Genomic DNA, 15918 nt, shown 5'->3' with positions numbered 1-15918 from the left:
AATCTCCCGCGCCGCGCGCGACCGCAGGAGAGGAGAACAGCGGAGAGGGAAACCTCGTCCATGTCGGCCAACGTGACGTCACGTTGAGGAGCCGGGGATACTTCGGCGCACCCGAGAGAGCTTTCAGCGCGCGTTGTTTCTCGTGCTGCATGCGTTGTTCCTCGTACTGCGTGCGTTGTGACATACAAAGCGTGTCAGCCGACCTTGAGAACCAGATTCAACACGAGGTACTACTCTGCTTTCGTGTCCACGAACAACTACGCCCGCGACTGTGTCGTCTTCCACTGTTTTCCGCAAGATCATACGCTCGCAGCGCAAGCGCTCGCTGCTTTGACGAAGAATTCAAGCAGACCAAAGCAAGCGTACTCTGCTCGAAGCACTTTCGTGAGACCGGCTACATGCAGAGCTTGTCCCTAATGTAATCTCTGGAGATTTCGGTCGCGGCTAAACCATGACGCAGCTCCTTTCATTTCCTCGCGCATGAGAGGCGTGTCACCATTTCGAAGAAGCACCTCTTCTAAAAGCAGAAACATGCTCACCAGAAACATGCCCCTGCAGAAACCTAATAGAGGCTCAAGCATGTGTTGCTCTTCTCAGCTTATAGGTGCGGCCAGACCACCTGAGGCGTGCTCAGCAAGGCTCGGTTAGTGATTTTATACTCGGTTCGACGTGTCCAAGCAAGCAAGCAAAGCAAAACACAATAAAGCAAAGCAAGCAAGCATTGAAGCTTTTCATATGCGGCATCTCGTTTAATCGTATCTAAACGATTAAAATGAAAGCGTTCGACGTTCTGATTTCGGATGCAAATTTAACAGAGAAATGAATGCCAACCAAATTTTTTGCAAAAAAACACCATGTCTCGCAACCTTAGTCGGTTTCTTCTTCAAGTTGTGGCAGCGAACGAGTTGCAGCTAGCTTGGCTTTTAAACACACATATAGTTGGCCACTACTTCACTGAACCTAAACTGCAAATCTAGGAAGGGCGAACGTTTCCGAGGCAGCGATTAATATTTTCTGGCATTTGCTGAACACGCCACGAGTGAAGCAGCAGCCTTGTGCGCGTATTTAGCTTAGTTTCCAGCGCACAATGATTCCTTCAATACCCTGTGGTCACATGCCTCGCAGTGCTTGGCCACTGCGCTTCGCTAATTTTGACATCAGCTTTGTGCTGCTTCATCGTTTCCTTGAAATACTTTCTTGCCCCAACCTACGCCGGGTAGTGAGAATAGGATTTTTTTTACACAGCGCTTTGAGCCTTTTCTTTAGGATGACGCTGTTTCGGGAGAGCCAGGAGGCGTCCGGTGGTGGTAATTGACTTGAGTATTGTTCGCACCCCTTCCTTTTCGAGAATACCAGCCGAGGTTGTGCTGGCACCTTTTACGCATGATCTGCATACGTGTCTTTCCCGCTAGCGTATGCTTGTGCTAGGCGTAGAATTTTTTGCTCCTGTCTTTTTTGCTTTCAGGTGATACGTGGAATGAACAAACTGTAGTATCCTTTTCTTTGGAGGTCAGTAAAAAAATAGTCGCCATATTCGCTTTTACAACGCCACGGAAAGCTGCGATCTGCACTCAGCGCAGCGCCGGATCCGCATCGGCAGCTTCTCCAGTCCTCAAAGTGACGTCACGACCTCTCTTGACCAATCACGGGCGGCGGCGCGCCGCGCGGCGTGCTCCGCGGCACAGGCCGCATATTTCTGCTAAAAAAGGCAATTCGCGCTTGTTTCTGCCTTATTTGGATGCGATATTCGAGCATACAGCATGAAGAACTATAGGACGCCGCTGAAAGCCGGATTTTCAAAAAAAGTGCTTCAGTCTCCCTTTAAGACTCCGCATATACGTCGACTCCGATTATAAGTCGACCCCCCAACTTTGGAAGGACATTTTTAAAAAAAAAACGCCGACTTATACGCGCCAATATACAGTATTTCTCATGACCATGGTAGCTCATTCACCGCCATTTTCTTGATAACAGATGGTGCCCCCAGTAACAATATCTTTTCCGACTTCCTAGCATCAGGAGCATGAAGGTAAGTGGGAGAAACAATGTGGAGAAGCCTCCTCACCAGGGGGCAGGCTGTCCACCTTCATCCTCGGGGATCTCGAAGCTGGGCTGGCCAGGAACCAGGAGCCGCTGCTTAGCCTGGGACACACACACACACACACCAGAGACTGCTTTCACCCACACAGGGGACACAACTGGATGGTGCCATCACAGCGAGCAGGGCCACACCATCACAGTTGAAATGCAATGTAACCAAGTGATGGTTTGGTTCGGTTTATTGGGGTTTAACATCCCAAAGAGACTTCGGCTATGACGGACGCCATAGTGAAGGGCTCCGGAAATTTCGACCACCTGGGTTTCTTTAACATGCACTCACATCGCACAGCACACGGGCCTCTAGAATTTCTCCTCCAAAGAAATTCTAGCCGCTGCGGCCGGGATCGAACCCGCGTCTTTTGGGTCAGCAGCCGAGCACCATAGCCACTGAGCCACCGCGGCGGCGGTGTCTTGGATGTGGAGAAGTGGCCGGTGATGCTCGATTTGCGCCATCCGACTAGACAAGTGGTTTAAATGCGTGGTAGGGTCATTGAATTGTGTTGTTAGAAGTTTGTCAATAGCGCGGACGTGACGCTACGTGAACACCGACACTCGAACCATAGAATTAGCACAGTGTCGTCGACAACGGTGCACCAAAAACTTTTGAAAACCTCAAGGCTGCACAGCTCAGGAAAAAATTGCCCAGTGATCATGCAAAGCACCTACTGCAAGACCGTTCATTTTTCATGATTACGCAGCGTAATCATTTTCTTTAGTGCAACAAACGCTACCTCAAACTCAAGCAACATTTCTGGCACTTTCCGCACGATCCTCTTGAAGTCTTCTTCCATGAGCACCGCACCCCCCTTACAAAAGTGGTCACTGCCTTCCCTCCTGCCCCCCTCAATGTGTCTGGACACAGCTAGGTACGTAGGCAGCTGCGCATTTATGTCTGCTCTTCCAGTACTCTTTCCTCCCCATGCTTCTTTTCTATCAACACGCGAGCAGTGGGAGGCTCAGCCCCCAGCGGACCAACACCCCCTAGACTGAGTAGGCAAGTCCCTGTCACTTCCTCTTTCCTCCCGCAGCTGGCATCTCAATGCTCTTTCTCTTCCCTCCTCTTTCGCTCTTTGGTCTGCTGGCCATTTGGACACAAGTCGCTCCGCTCACTCGCCCCCTCACTGCCAGTTTTGACGCAGCTGCTCCTGTGGTTGCCCCAGCGATGGATGCAGATATAATTGACACTGCTGGTGGTCCCAACGAGGACGAAGAGCCATGTGAGTGCCTATGCCTCCAGTAAAATAAGGTTGAATGCACGGGCGGCGACCACTGCATCTTGCAATGCTTGGGCAAGTTAGGGCAGGGGTTGCTCGCGCCCGGTATGAACATGAAACAGGCAAAACTCACTGCCTTCTTTTCGCCTGAATAAAGCTTTGCTTCACTGAATACATCCTATTTTGACTTCCTCGCAGTTGTGGCACAATTAAATCTCGACTGCTTTAGCTTTCTTCGAGCGGTCCGTTCTATCAAATTATCCTTATAATGAATTTTTTCGTTGTCCTGCTGACTTCGTTATAACGAGATTTAACAAGGATTTTTTTTTTGTACTCGAGGCCCAAATTAACGTGCAGTAGTTTATCTTAATTGCACAAATGAGCCATTTGGAGGTCATTGCACAGGCCTTAGAAAACAGCAGAATGCAGATGTCACAAGAGGTTTCCACAATGGTGAGTAAATACCAGGATGTAAGGGACAGCTCCAACTTTCCAACAAGATGCAAGTTGCGGCCACCGCCACCTGGGAACACGGTTGCAGAAGTTAGTGTTGCCATTCGTGACGTCAGCGTGCACGCAGCACTTGGCAACTGTCACCTTTCCCCTCCCTTTCCCTCAACCGGTTTTCTGGGGGCATCAAAGCAATGCCCCACTAGAATAAAGCCATCTTCGAGTGCACACATCTGTTCTCTTCTGACGGACACAACCTACTGCCACATTTTGCTCTGAAACTGCCACTTCGGTGCTTCAGAGGCGTCAAATATCAATTTTTTTTAGTAGCTGGGGGTCAAATTAGACCTTGGGACTCTTAGTGTTTGCCAAGTTATCTGTAGCCAGCATCTTTGCGCCTCTGCTCACATCACATGCATGCTCAAAGGTTAGTGCTCCTCCATTGGCCCCATTGTCAATGAACGCGGGAAGTCCCGGCGGCGGCGGCGGCGGCGGGGGGGGGGGGGGGGGGGGGGGGGCCTTTGAAATGGTTGAAACGGTCGCTGGAAAGGACTTGCCAACTTTCGCATGTGGGTTCTCTGCTGTGTCAAAAGAGCTACTACTGGGGCTAGTTGGAAGTACATACTTGAGGGTATTGGCGACTGCTATCAGAATACGGAGAAGGGACGAACACACAGGATGAAGCGCTTTCTAACAACTGTATAATCCCTGAAGAAGCATGACTACATACATGTATTGACGTCATATCATACACAGATGAGGGAGGAGCGCACGGCGTAGACAAGAACGAAGGAAAAGGAAAAAAAAAAGGAAGGGGGGTGGGGGGAACAGGGAAAAAGGAGAAAAAACAGGAAAAAAGAAACAGGAAATATGATCCCTTTCCTTTTTTTCCTTCTCCTTCATTCTTGTCAGCGTCGCGCACTCCTCCCTCTTCTGTGTATGAAATGTCAATACATGTATATAGTCATGCTTCTTCAGAAATTAAAGAGTTGTTAGAAAGCGCTTCGTCCTGTGTGTTTGTCCCTTTTCCATATCTTAACAGCGCTCACCAATACCTTGAAGAACTCTGCTGAGTGCATAAGTGTTACTTGTTTCAGGTGCTCATGATGAGAGAGTGATTCACCGGGGTGGAAATTTGGGCAAGTCGGTAGTGATCCATAACATAAGAGTAGCGCAAAACCAGGATGACGGACAAAAGGGGAGAGAACACACACCCACCCACAACACAGGCGCTAACTTCCGACTGACGAAGAAAGCCACAACCAACCAAGTGAACGGAACCTGAGCAAAAGTAGCGCATGCGCTGACCTAAGAGAAAAAATAAATCTAAAAAAGATGCGATAAAAATGGGAGATCACGGATCTTCTGAACCCAAGGAAGCCAGCTCTCATTTAGACAAGGAAATGGACGGTGTACTGTGTTGTGCGTGTGTGTTCTCTACCCTTTTGTCCGTCGTCCAGGTTTTGTGCTACTCTTATGTTATAGAGAGAACGATGCAGTGACTGAGCAGTGGCCCCACAAAGGCCAGACTGACCTTGACCCCCGCCCACTGCCCAGCTGCACGGCTGTTCTCCTTGCCCTGGCCAATGGTGCAGGGGGCCAGGGGGGCTGCAGCAGGCACGCACAGCAGGGAAGCATCCTCACAGGGCGGGGCGTTCTCGTCAGCACACACGCGCACCTTGGTGTGGCCCCGGTTGCCAGCCGCCTGGCCGGCACGCACCAGGGCCAGGCCTGCCTGCTGCTGCTCCGCTGAAACGCAGGGAAAAACACTTGCAGTTTGCAAACAAAAAGAGAAACTGGAGGGGACCCTTGAGCTCCACCCGGGGTCCTCTTTGCATATCATTTCCCAGACCTGGACACTGATCGTTCTTTCACCATCCCACCATTAACCTACCCTTAGAGTGCAATGATAATAGCCTCAGAAATCCCTCCCACACAAGTACTACTCCTTCCCCGTCTCCTGGGTTCTGCCTCATATGCGGAACTGTTCATTCTCTACTACTGGTCCCCTCATCCCCTTCCCCCCGTGTAGGGTAGCAAACCGATTATTCTTTCGGTTAACCTCCCTGCCTTTCCTCTTCTACCTCCTCCTCCTCCTCTCTACTAATGGTCATTCACAGATCATGGCGAATCCTCATACCACTCCTTGCGCAGTGGTGAAGAGGGTCTTTAAAAAAAATTAAAATTAAATTAAATTAAAATTTAAAAAAAAATTTCCATCAGTGAAGTTGCAATTATGAAATCTTCAGCACTTGGGCAGGATACCCTGCCTTTAAATGGAGTGTACAAGAACACAGCTCATATACAGGCTAACAGAGTGGATTCCAAAGGAAGGGAAGTGCGGCAGAAAGTTTAGGTGGGAGGATGAGAGATTAAGGGGGGAAGCTGGTGTCAGAAAAAAAATTTTTGTTAATAAAGACACAACAATGGAATCTCCAAGGAGCATGTGTTTTTGCGTGCTGATTCCAAATATGCAATTTAATGTTATTTAGAGCAAGTCCTTCGGTACTTATGTAATATGTTATGCAACTTTTTCCAAGAGCTTGCTGGACGCATGCCATTAGCTTGTCTTGGACATCAAGCTATGCAATAAGGGCAAGATTGTCATCCTACCTATCATAGAAGCTGAGTAACAGGGTTTTGAGTTTGCCACTTCACAAACGGGAAGAAACTGATCATTTCCAGAATCCTATAACTCTTCTTCTATAACAGCTAGGATGATAATTTTACCCTTACTGCATGTCTTGATCTCAAGAGAAACCAATGGCATACAATCTAACAAGTTCCCTGCAGTAGAATTTCTTTCAAAATCTCGGCAAAAGTTACCCAACATAGTGCATAAGTGTTCAAGGACTTGTAGTACGTAAAATTAAACTAAATGTTTGGAATCAGCATGTAAAAGTGCATGTTCCCTGAAGATTTCATGGTTGTGACTTCATTAGTAAAAATTTAACTTCTAAGACCCTCTTCCCCCCTTAAAAAGTTTGCAGGGAGACGGTGGCCGCAGCTGGCGAAGGACAGGGTTAATTGGAGAGAGACATAGGAGAGGTCTTTGCCCTGTAGTGAGCGTAGTCAGGCTGATGATGTTGATGATGGGGACAGGCTAATTTGAGTTTAAAGTGTACTATTATGGTTCAGAGGCTGGCTGCATAGACCACGAAGCAAGACCATTTAGGAGGTGAAACTCCCATCAGCACGAGCGAGCACAGGCGACCAGATAAGATCACAATTATATGCTCCGACGGAGACGTATGCAGTGGCGGCACTATGCGGCACGTCGTAGAAGCAGCAGCGAAAAAAAAAAAGATGCAGCACCCGGAGGCGGTTCCGGCGCACTCGAAGCAGACGACACGGGTGTTTGCTTCAGTGGGCACGCCGTAACGTTGTATTTGTGCGCCCTTAAGTCAAACAGCAACAGTTCTTGTCGGTGTCTGTTCAAGGGCCGTAATACTAACAGCGCTGCTACGCACAGTACGGCCTCCATCGGAATTTGGTAAAGAAGCGCGGCGAGAGTGCCCTCAATAGAAGTCAGGCGCGCGCAGCGGAACGGGAGCAACACGCTCGGCCTTGGCAACCGAAACAGCGGTAATTTCTTTCCAGGCCGCCAGCATGATAGTGGCTCCGCCGGCGTGTGACCTTTTCTGGTCGCCACAAACAGTGGAGTTTCCACTCCTAAACTTTTCTTGCTCCGTGGCACAGACCCAAGGTGTGGGCAGAGAGTTTCTAAATGGGCGCCTCAAGCAGTTCGGTGTGTTGACACGGCCTTGGTCTGCGCTTGTGGGAGTCGAGAATGATGGCCAATGGCATCAACAGTGTCGCCACCCTGAAGCCCAGTGCCTCTCCCGAGGGCCCTCCATGCAGGCTCCCTCACCTGGCCTTGCCAGGGGCCCCGTGCGGGTGACGGGCGCTGTGCCCTGTTTGCCCCGTGCCTTGAGGGGGGCCAGGGCAGGCCGCACATCCTCCTTCCCACCCCCCACGGGGGGCTCCTGGGACTGATGGTGCTCCAGGACATCTCGGGCCACCTGCTGGCTCACACGGGCTTCCAGGTGCCTGCACACAGCACACACCTTGCATCAGCAACAAGACATCACACAAGTGAAACGAGAGAGTGGGGACACACAGGGCCTCACCCCAGTGCCAGCCATACAGGCACTGATCAACTCGGAAGATGAAACACACATCATATCCATTTAAAGGGGGAGCCTGGTCTTGAAAAGAAAATTTTTATTAAGGGGAAAGCCTTTAACCGCTCATACTGCCGTGACCAAGTCATGTTAGCAAATTTGTCCACCTACTCCACTTCCTCCCTTCCTGTATGGTGTCCACCGAGATGACAGAATTACTGCGCCATTTCCTTTCCTCAAAAAGCAAGGGCAAGGGCAACGCGCGGACTCCTTGGCAGCCATATAACACGCTGTTGCGTTCCACTCCTAAAGGCAAAGATTAAGCGTCATTAATTGGCAGTTAATTAATGCACCAACACAATGTGAAGTGAACATTCGCGTAGCAGAATGCAGCACTCAGGCTTTCACCTTTCACCACTTTAGCCGCTAAAGTTCCTCGTAATTTTTAATCTAGCCATACTTATGAAATGTTCAGGGCACATGTATTTTTGTGAGCTGATTCGAGATATGTCATTTAATTTCATGTAAAACAATTCCTTGAGCACTTATGAAATTTTTATGCAAGTATTTTGCAAAGAGTTTTGAAGAAAATCTCTTGCGGGAAACTTGCTGAAATGTATGCCATTGGGTTCTCTTGACACCAAGGAATGCAATAAGGGTAAAATTACCATGCTGGCTATCATAGAACTTGAGTTATCGGGTACTGAAGCTGCCACTTCAGAAACAGGAATGCATCGCAGTCATCACCTCTACCTCCAAGGCTTGCTATGAACTTGAACAAACAATACTATCGCGTTTTCAAATGCCGGCGGCCGGCATCAAGGCTGGCAGGCCACGGCCGGTCTCGACGCGCGCGAGCGAGCGGCGCCGTTCGCAACGTCGCGCCGCGGTGAATTGCGCTCGCTTTTCGCACATGTGTCCCCACCGTAACAACAAAATTCACTGACCCTACCACACATTTAGACCGTTTGTCTAGTCGAATGGCGCGAATCGAGCATGACCGGCCACTTTTCCGCAACCAAGACACCGCTGTTTTCTGGCATCGCAAAAGTGCGAGGAAAACTTTTATTTTCGTGTGTCACGGGGAACACCAGGAATGCGCTTCCGACCGAGATTAACGGTTCGGGCGTGCTGCACCACGGAATTTTGCCCCGCTTAGCAGGGGACACTCGGCACTCTCTTGGTGCCCATTACTAGGCAGGTCATCGATCGTGGGTTTGGTACTTTTGTGGCCTGTTCTATGCCTGCATGAGTCTAATTCGTCGGCGGTATTAATTTGGCACTACATGCGCAAAGGGTCGCCGCCACGGCGGCGATGCCTACTCTCGGCGACGCCTCCGCTCGCCACTTCGCTCTAAGCGGGTCAAGCTCTTCGTGTGCTTCGAGTAATGCGGCTTAAAATGCATGCGTTTGGGTCAGGACCGGAAGAAATTTCGAATAAAGCGATATTTCGAGTAAAGCGATTTCGTTATAACAAGGGATTACTGTATACAGTAGAACCCCATTCATGCGTTTTTCACCGGACCGGGAAAAAAAACCGTAACAGCCGGGAAAACGCAACAGTGAGGAAAGCACCGAAAATTAATGAAAACAGTGCAGCTTTGACTAGAAACAATTTATTTCCGCAAATTGAAACTAGGACTTTAAAAAATCGAGAATGGTGGATTGCAGTTTCTTTCGCTCGCTGGAAAGAACAACGCGTTTCTCAATAGCAAAGGCCGCATTGCTGTAAGCGTCGCTTTGCGGTGCGGCCACACCGCACGCAGCAGTGCTGTGCAGTTCACGCGCTCACTGCAGTCCACGCTGAAGCGACGTTGTGCGCAGCGTCAAGCACTGAAATGTTCGTAGGCTGCTCGCCGCGCTGCCCCGCGTAGGCAGCCCTGACTGCCTGTCGACTGCGTTTTTTTTTTTCAAGGGGAAGCGCCTTCCGCTTACGCAACGCTATCACGCCATCAAAGCACGATAAAGATGTTGTTGCGACTGAGAGAAGGATGAAAAGGAAATTGCACGGGCCTGCCGACTGGCTCCAGCCGAGCCACCACCGCTGTCACTTGCAGATAGAGGAGAGTTAAAAGATAAAAAGAAAGAGTGAAAGAAAAGAAAAGACGCGCGTCGCAACAACTGCGTCCACCGAAGCGGACGCTGGCTGAGAAAAACAGATAAGCGACCGCAGCCGCACGCCTCCTCGTCACCACCTCCCACGATAAAGATCGCGGCATTCGGCGTTCGCGAGGCAGATAGCCATCTAGTGGCGGCCTCTCCAACTCGCGTGCGGCTTCTTGTAGCCAGTTCCGTAGCCAAGCCTGGCCAAGACTCGTCAAAAATCAAAATGCCGGTTGGCGCGCATTGCCCGGGCGGGTTCGGGGAGCCCGGTTGCGACGTATCATGCGGAATCGTTTCCTCGGCTACGACGTAACAGCGGGGTTCCCAATACATTGAATCCTATGGAAGCTATGCCGGGACCCAAAGAAAACGACGTAACAGCCGGGAAAACGCAGCAGTGAGGAACATAACAGCGGGGTTCTACTGTATAACAAAAACAAATATAACGCAAGAGGGGAGTTTGAGACCTCACAAATTTTTTTTTTTTTCAAATATTACACTCATGACGCGATCTCAGCCTTTTCAGGCTACCTTTAAGACAAGGGCCGGGAAAAAAATCAGGGGGGGCACTTTGACAATCTAAAGTGCGCAAGACAAACGCCTTTCCGCACCGATCTGATGCCTCTGTTAGTCGCTTGCCCTCTGCTTCGCCACCTCTGCCAGCTGAGCACAGCGCTATCTCTTTGCTTGCGCCATTTGGCCTTCTTTTATGCCGTCATTGTCGAAGTATAGTTGGGCCCGGCTACGAGGCTAGGCCCACCACCATGCACAGCGAGGCTCAGTTACGGCGTATTACACCCCTGACGATGTCATCATGATGATTGACGGCTATAGTGCGACGGACGGACGAACGGACGGAATGATGAGCCTTTAATGGCTTATAAAGTAGAGACAGCCCGCCAAAATATAGAGGTAATAACACGTCAGTGTTATCTGTGAGGCAACACTTCGGAAGTTCATGTGACGCTATTACGCGTAACAAAGCCCCCGACGCGATTCTGCACGCATTCTTCCAAGCAGCATCACCACCGTGCCGCTGCTGCTTCATGTTTCACGCAGCCCAGTCCTGTGCTATTGTGCCATTCTTTCCATTCCTTACTCCACTCAACTCTCAGCATTTTCTCAATGGCACACACCGCCTTCTTTCCGTGTTCACAGCCTCATCCCCCGTGCATCCCCAATGTCTTATGGCGGATTCCACCGATCGATTCATAGCGGGACGCTGCATCTGTGCCAGAGCAAACGAATCTGCCACAGGGCCACCCAGTCCTGATCAACCAGCGGAACACACACATATGCTCCGGCAACATGTGCGACGGAAACCCGCATGAGAACCCAGTTGCGGAAGTTGGGCCCGAAATCTATCTGCACATTTTCACTTGACTAGCCTGACGATGGCCAGCGATGATGAGACACAGTTCAGTTGTATCTTGCACTCAGCTTGCCAATGACAACCACGGCTGAACACCGAGAATGAATGCGTACCCTTCGTATGTGTCCTTACCACTTCATCTGAATATCTGCACGCTGCAGCAGCAGTGTAGCTGGCGATTTTTCGATAGTTTGCAAGGCGATTTAAGAAACGTTGATAAATGCCTCTAAGGTAAGATACACTACAGCAACATCACTGGCCTGGTCTCATCATTACAGCATCATCACTGGACCCCTGCCAGCAAATAGCGAGGCGCGTACCTGAGTGCTTCTTCGAGCTGGCTGGTAGGCTCAGCCCGGCGATCGATGCCCGCCCGGAGGACGCGTGATGCCCTGCGGCTGTCCCCGGCCGCCTCCAGCTGGTAGGCCCAGGTGAGGAAGAACTGGGCGCACTGCACCCCAACCCCAGACTCAAACATGGCCTTGAGGACAGCCAGGGGCTCGGCCGAGAGGGAGACCTATTGCGGGGCAGCAGGAAAAACACGGTGTGACGACATTGCAGCCGAGGAGCAGCAGGTGATGAGCGGCACTGTACTCATCATCATCATCAGCCTGACTGCATTTGGAATTCAAAATTAGGCTTCAAGCCAAGAAATCCCAAAGGCACACAGACTGCAAAACAGCAGGCTTATTCCTTTCACCAGCGTAAGACATCTTTCTCTACTGAACTTCTGCGCGGAATCCCAGAGAGCCACACCAGCAGCACACTGACAGCGGCAGCAAATATCACTGCCTTTCTGAAGTGCTTGAGCAGAATTGGCAGCTGATGCTTGGCACAATGTGTGTTGTGCGTGCCGTAAGTCTCTTCATTATGAATCATCATCATCAGCCTGACTATACCCACTGCGGGCAAAGGCCTCTCCCATGTCTCTCCAAATTAAACCTGTCCTTGGCCAGTTGCGGCCACCGTATCCCCACAAGCAATTCATCTGATCTGCCCATCTAACTTTGTGCCGCCCCCTGCTACACTTGCCTTCTCTTGGAATCCACTCCGTTACCCTTAAGGACCAGCGGTTATCTTGCCTTCGCATTACATGCCCTGCCCAAGCCCACTTCTTCCTCTTGATTTCAGCTAGAATGTCATTAACCCGCGTACGTTCCCTCACCCACTCCGCCCGCTTCCGATCTCTTAACGTTACACCTATCATTTTCCTTTCCATAGCTCGCTGCGTTGCCCTTAACTTAAGCTGAACCCTCTTTGTTAGCCTCCATGTTTCTGCCCCATAGGTGAGTGCCGGTAAGATACAGCTGTTGTATACTTTTCTCTTCAGGGATATTGGTAAACTGCCATTCATGATCTGAGAGAACCTGCCATATGCGCTCCACCCCATTCTTATTCTAGTTATTTCCCTCTCATGATCCAGATCAGCTGTCACTACCTGCCCTAAATAAACATATTCTCTTACTATTTCAAGCATCTCGCTACCATTTGCGAACTGCTGTTCGCTTGTAGACTGTTGAATATTACTCTGGTTTTCTGCATGTTAATTTTTAGCCCCACCGTTCTGCTCTGCCTGTCTAATTCATTGATCATGCTCTGCAGTTCACGTCCTGAGTGCACTGTACTAGTGTGAAATTATGTAGACTTCAGTGCATGCTGAAAATGCATGAACATGCACGAGAGAAGCAAGCGGCACATATTCTAACCGGTGAAAGTGGGAAGTATAACGTGATTGCTCTATTGGGTTAATGCCCATAATATGCAGAATGGGTCATTTTCTACATAACATTCACAGACCGCAGCAAATCCTCATACCACCACCAGTGCAGATGTTAAGCAATGCACCACTACTGCATTGGCAGGTGGCTGTTTCTATGACAGCCACCGCTAGGGATTGTGCAATTGATGTTGCTCTTCCCGAGCAGCCTCTTAACAGAGCTTCCCCCCCCCCCCGTCGCTGCAGCTGGCACAATGCTCCTCCGAGCTAACTCTGGCAAGCTCAGGTTAATTCAGAGCACAAGACAAGATTCTTGCTCAGGGTTAGTACATCAGCAGTAGTACACTTCTGCACCAGAACTGCAGGGGACACTTAACGCGATTGCTTAAAAACTCCGAGCAAAGAGACGGGAGAAGAGAAGAGACACGCACGTAGCGAAGCCAGATGCCCACATAGTGTTCATGGTTGAAGAGGTCCTCGCTCGTGGTGAACTGTGTGATGGCTTGCTCCAGAAGCTGCCTCAGGTTCACGCCATGGCCGCCCGCTGGGAAGTGCTGCTCCACCCAGACAACGTACCTGCCACACATGAAGACACCTGTCAGCAGGCTACTACCCTCAACATCATCATCATCAGCCTGACTACGCCCACTGAAGGGCAAAGTCCTCTCCCATGTCTCCCCAATCAACCCTGTCCTTCGCCAGCTGCGGCCACCGTATCCCTGCAAACTTCTTAATCTCATCCGCCCACCTAACTTTCTGCCGCCCCCTGCTACGCTTGCCTTCCCTTGGAATCCACTCTGTTACCCTTAAGGACCAGCGGTTATCTTGCCTTCGCATTACATGCCCTGCCCAAGCCCATTTCTTCCTCTTGATTTCAACCAGGATATCATTAACGCGCGTTTGTTCCCTCACCTACACCGCCCGCTTCCAATCTCTTAACGTTACACCCCTAAACAATCTGACAGAACACAAAAGGAAGCAGAGCAGCACCACGACTGGGAAGCCCAAGCCTCTTCCAGCTTAAAGGGAGAGACACTGGGATCAAACTGAATCTTGGGAAAAAGAAATAAACCATTTTTGAAAACACCTGATTTGGTATCTCCAAGGTCTTTTTATTTATACGCCAAAAACTTTTCCCTGAAAACAGCCCAGAAACGACTTCAGTTTTGGTTTCCATTTGTTCAGCGCACCCGGTGACTGGATGAGAACCAGTGTGCAAACATGAATCACTTCTGGACATGCATGCAGCGAGAGAGGTTGTGGTGATGACACCGATAAACTAAGTGCTCAGTTTTCACCAATGGTGGTTCCAAACCCCACTCAGATGCCGTTTTTTTCTAGATACCGTTGCCACGGCAACCAAAGGACGCTCCAGTTCACGTTCTCTCAGCAGCTATGGGAGCAATTAATGCTGACATCAGGATTGGCTGGAGAATGGCAAATATAAAATGTTTCCTACCCCTGGCACTACGCAAAAGCATCCCAAGTGTGTTCTTGAAGACACACAGCCCCCTTACCTCTCGTGCACCGGTTTCAGCACTCTATAAGCCCTGGCTACCGACTTGATGATTAGTTAGACATGCTCACAATCCATGGCAGCACAGCAGCAATGAGTTTTGGCAACATGCACCCATGGCCCTTTAGTTTTTAGGCCACTAGGTTTGCCAAATGACCATGCAATCCTTCAAAGCCCTCACAAGTGGAATCAGAACCACCCACAAAGAGACTCCAGCGGGGCAGCCCAGCCAGTGCAGTGTGTGGGAGAAGGTCATCTCCAGTGATATCCGCAAATGTCTCAGAAAGTGGCTACCCCACAAATGTGTCCAGCCACTCTTAATTCTTTCACCCACAACACATCCAAGGCACAACGTGGAATCACCCTGTGGTATAGCTTGTAATGGCAACCAACGCAACAGTACCGTCCAATGCAATGCAGAATCACATCTGCTAGGTCGGTGACGCACTAACTGTGTGGCCACATGCACACACTGTCAAGACAGACAAATGGCATCATCCACTTGGATAAAGAAGGGAACCTATGGTCCAATCGCGACAAATGCCTCACTTTGACATCCTGCTAACCTACCAATCCTGAACAATCAGACTGCTCCCTTCACCAAGCAAGCTCTCATTTGCACTTACCACTCCACCTGCAACGGACGGACAAAAAGCAAAGCACGTTACCTGTGATACACGTCCAACAGATCGACCCCGGAGGTAGTACGAAGCAGCTCCTCAAACTCCCTGCAGGGCGCAAAACACATGCGGCATTCCTTTAGCCACCTGTTCCACAACCAGTTTCACATGCACATTGAGGCAAAAAATAAAGAGAAACTTCATTTTTCCTAGTGCACCAAAATACTCGCAAGCAAATCATCACCACTTCTGCTCAACTGACAGGATATCATCATCCAGACTTCACCCACTGCAGGACAAAGGCCTTTCCCATATCTCTCCAATTAACCCTGTCCTGTGACAGCTGCAGCAACCTAGCCTAACTTTCTGCCGCCCCCTGCTACGCTTGCCTTCTCTTGGAATCCACTCCGTTACCCTTAAGGACCAGCGGTTATCTTGCCTTCGCATCACATGCCCTGCCCAAGGCCACTTCTTCCTCTTCATTTCGACTAGGATGTCATTAACCCGCATTTGTTCTCTCACCCACTCTGCCCGCTTCCGATCTCTTAATGTCACGCCTACCATTTTTCTTTCCATGGCTAGCTGCGTTGTCCTCAGCTTAAGCTGAACCATTTTCGTTAGCCTCAATGTTCCAGCCCCATCAATTTGTTTGAATGATCAACAAATGCCAAAGCACACTGCAGTTACATGGCACATCAGAAT

General features: G+C 50.0%; 1 protein-coding gene across 4 annotated transcripts in view; it reads right to left on the bottom strand.

Moving 5' to 3' along the window:
* The window catches only part of LOC149327504 (uncharacterized), a 114689-nt gene that overhangs the window by 87994 nt on the left and 10777 nt on the right, over window positions 1-15918 (bottom strand). For all 4 annotated transcript variants that reach the window (XM_089565051.1, XM_089565052.1, XM_089565053.1 and 1 more), the window contains exons 2-7: window positions 15265-15324; window positions 13512-13656; window positions 11684-11880; window positions 7636-7814; window positions 5299-5513; window positions 2066-2142 (exon numbers count right to left, since the gene is read on the bottom strand). In XM_089565051.1, coding sequence (XP_089421177.1) covers window positions 2066-2142; window positions 5299-5513; window positions 7636-7814; window positions 11684-11880; window positions 13512-13656; window positions 15265-15324 — 873 coding nt within the window. The remainder of the gene's footprint in view (window positions 1-2065; window positions 2143-5298; window positions 5514-7635; window positions 7815-11683; window positions 11881-13511; window positions 13657-15264; window positions 15325-15918) is intronic.

Source organism: Amblyomma mixtum, chromosome 10, assembly GCF_055824585.1.
Source record: "Amblyomma mixtum isolate Tamu chromosome 10, ASM5582458v1, whole genome shotgun sequence".
NCBI lineage: Eukaryota > Metazoa > Arthropoda > Arachnida > Ixodida > Ixodidae > Amblyomma > Amblyomma mixtum.
The sequence above is the reverse complement of the archived record's forward strand: the minus strand, read 5'-3'. Positions and strand labels throughout refer to the sequence as shown.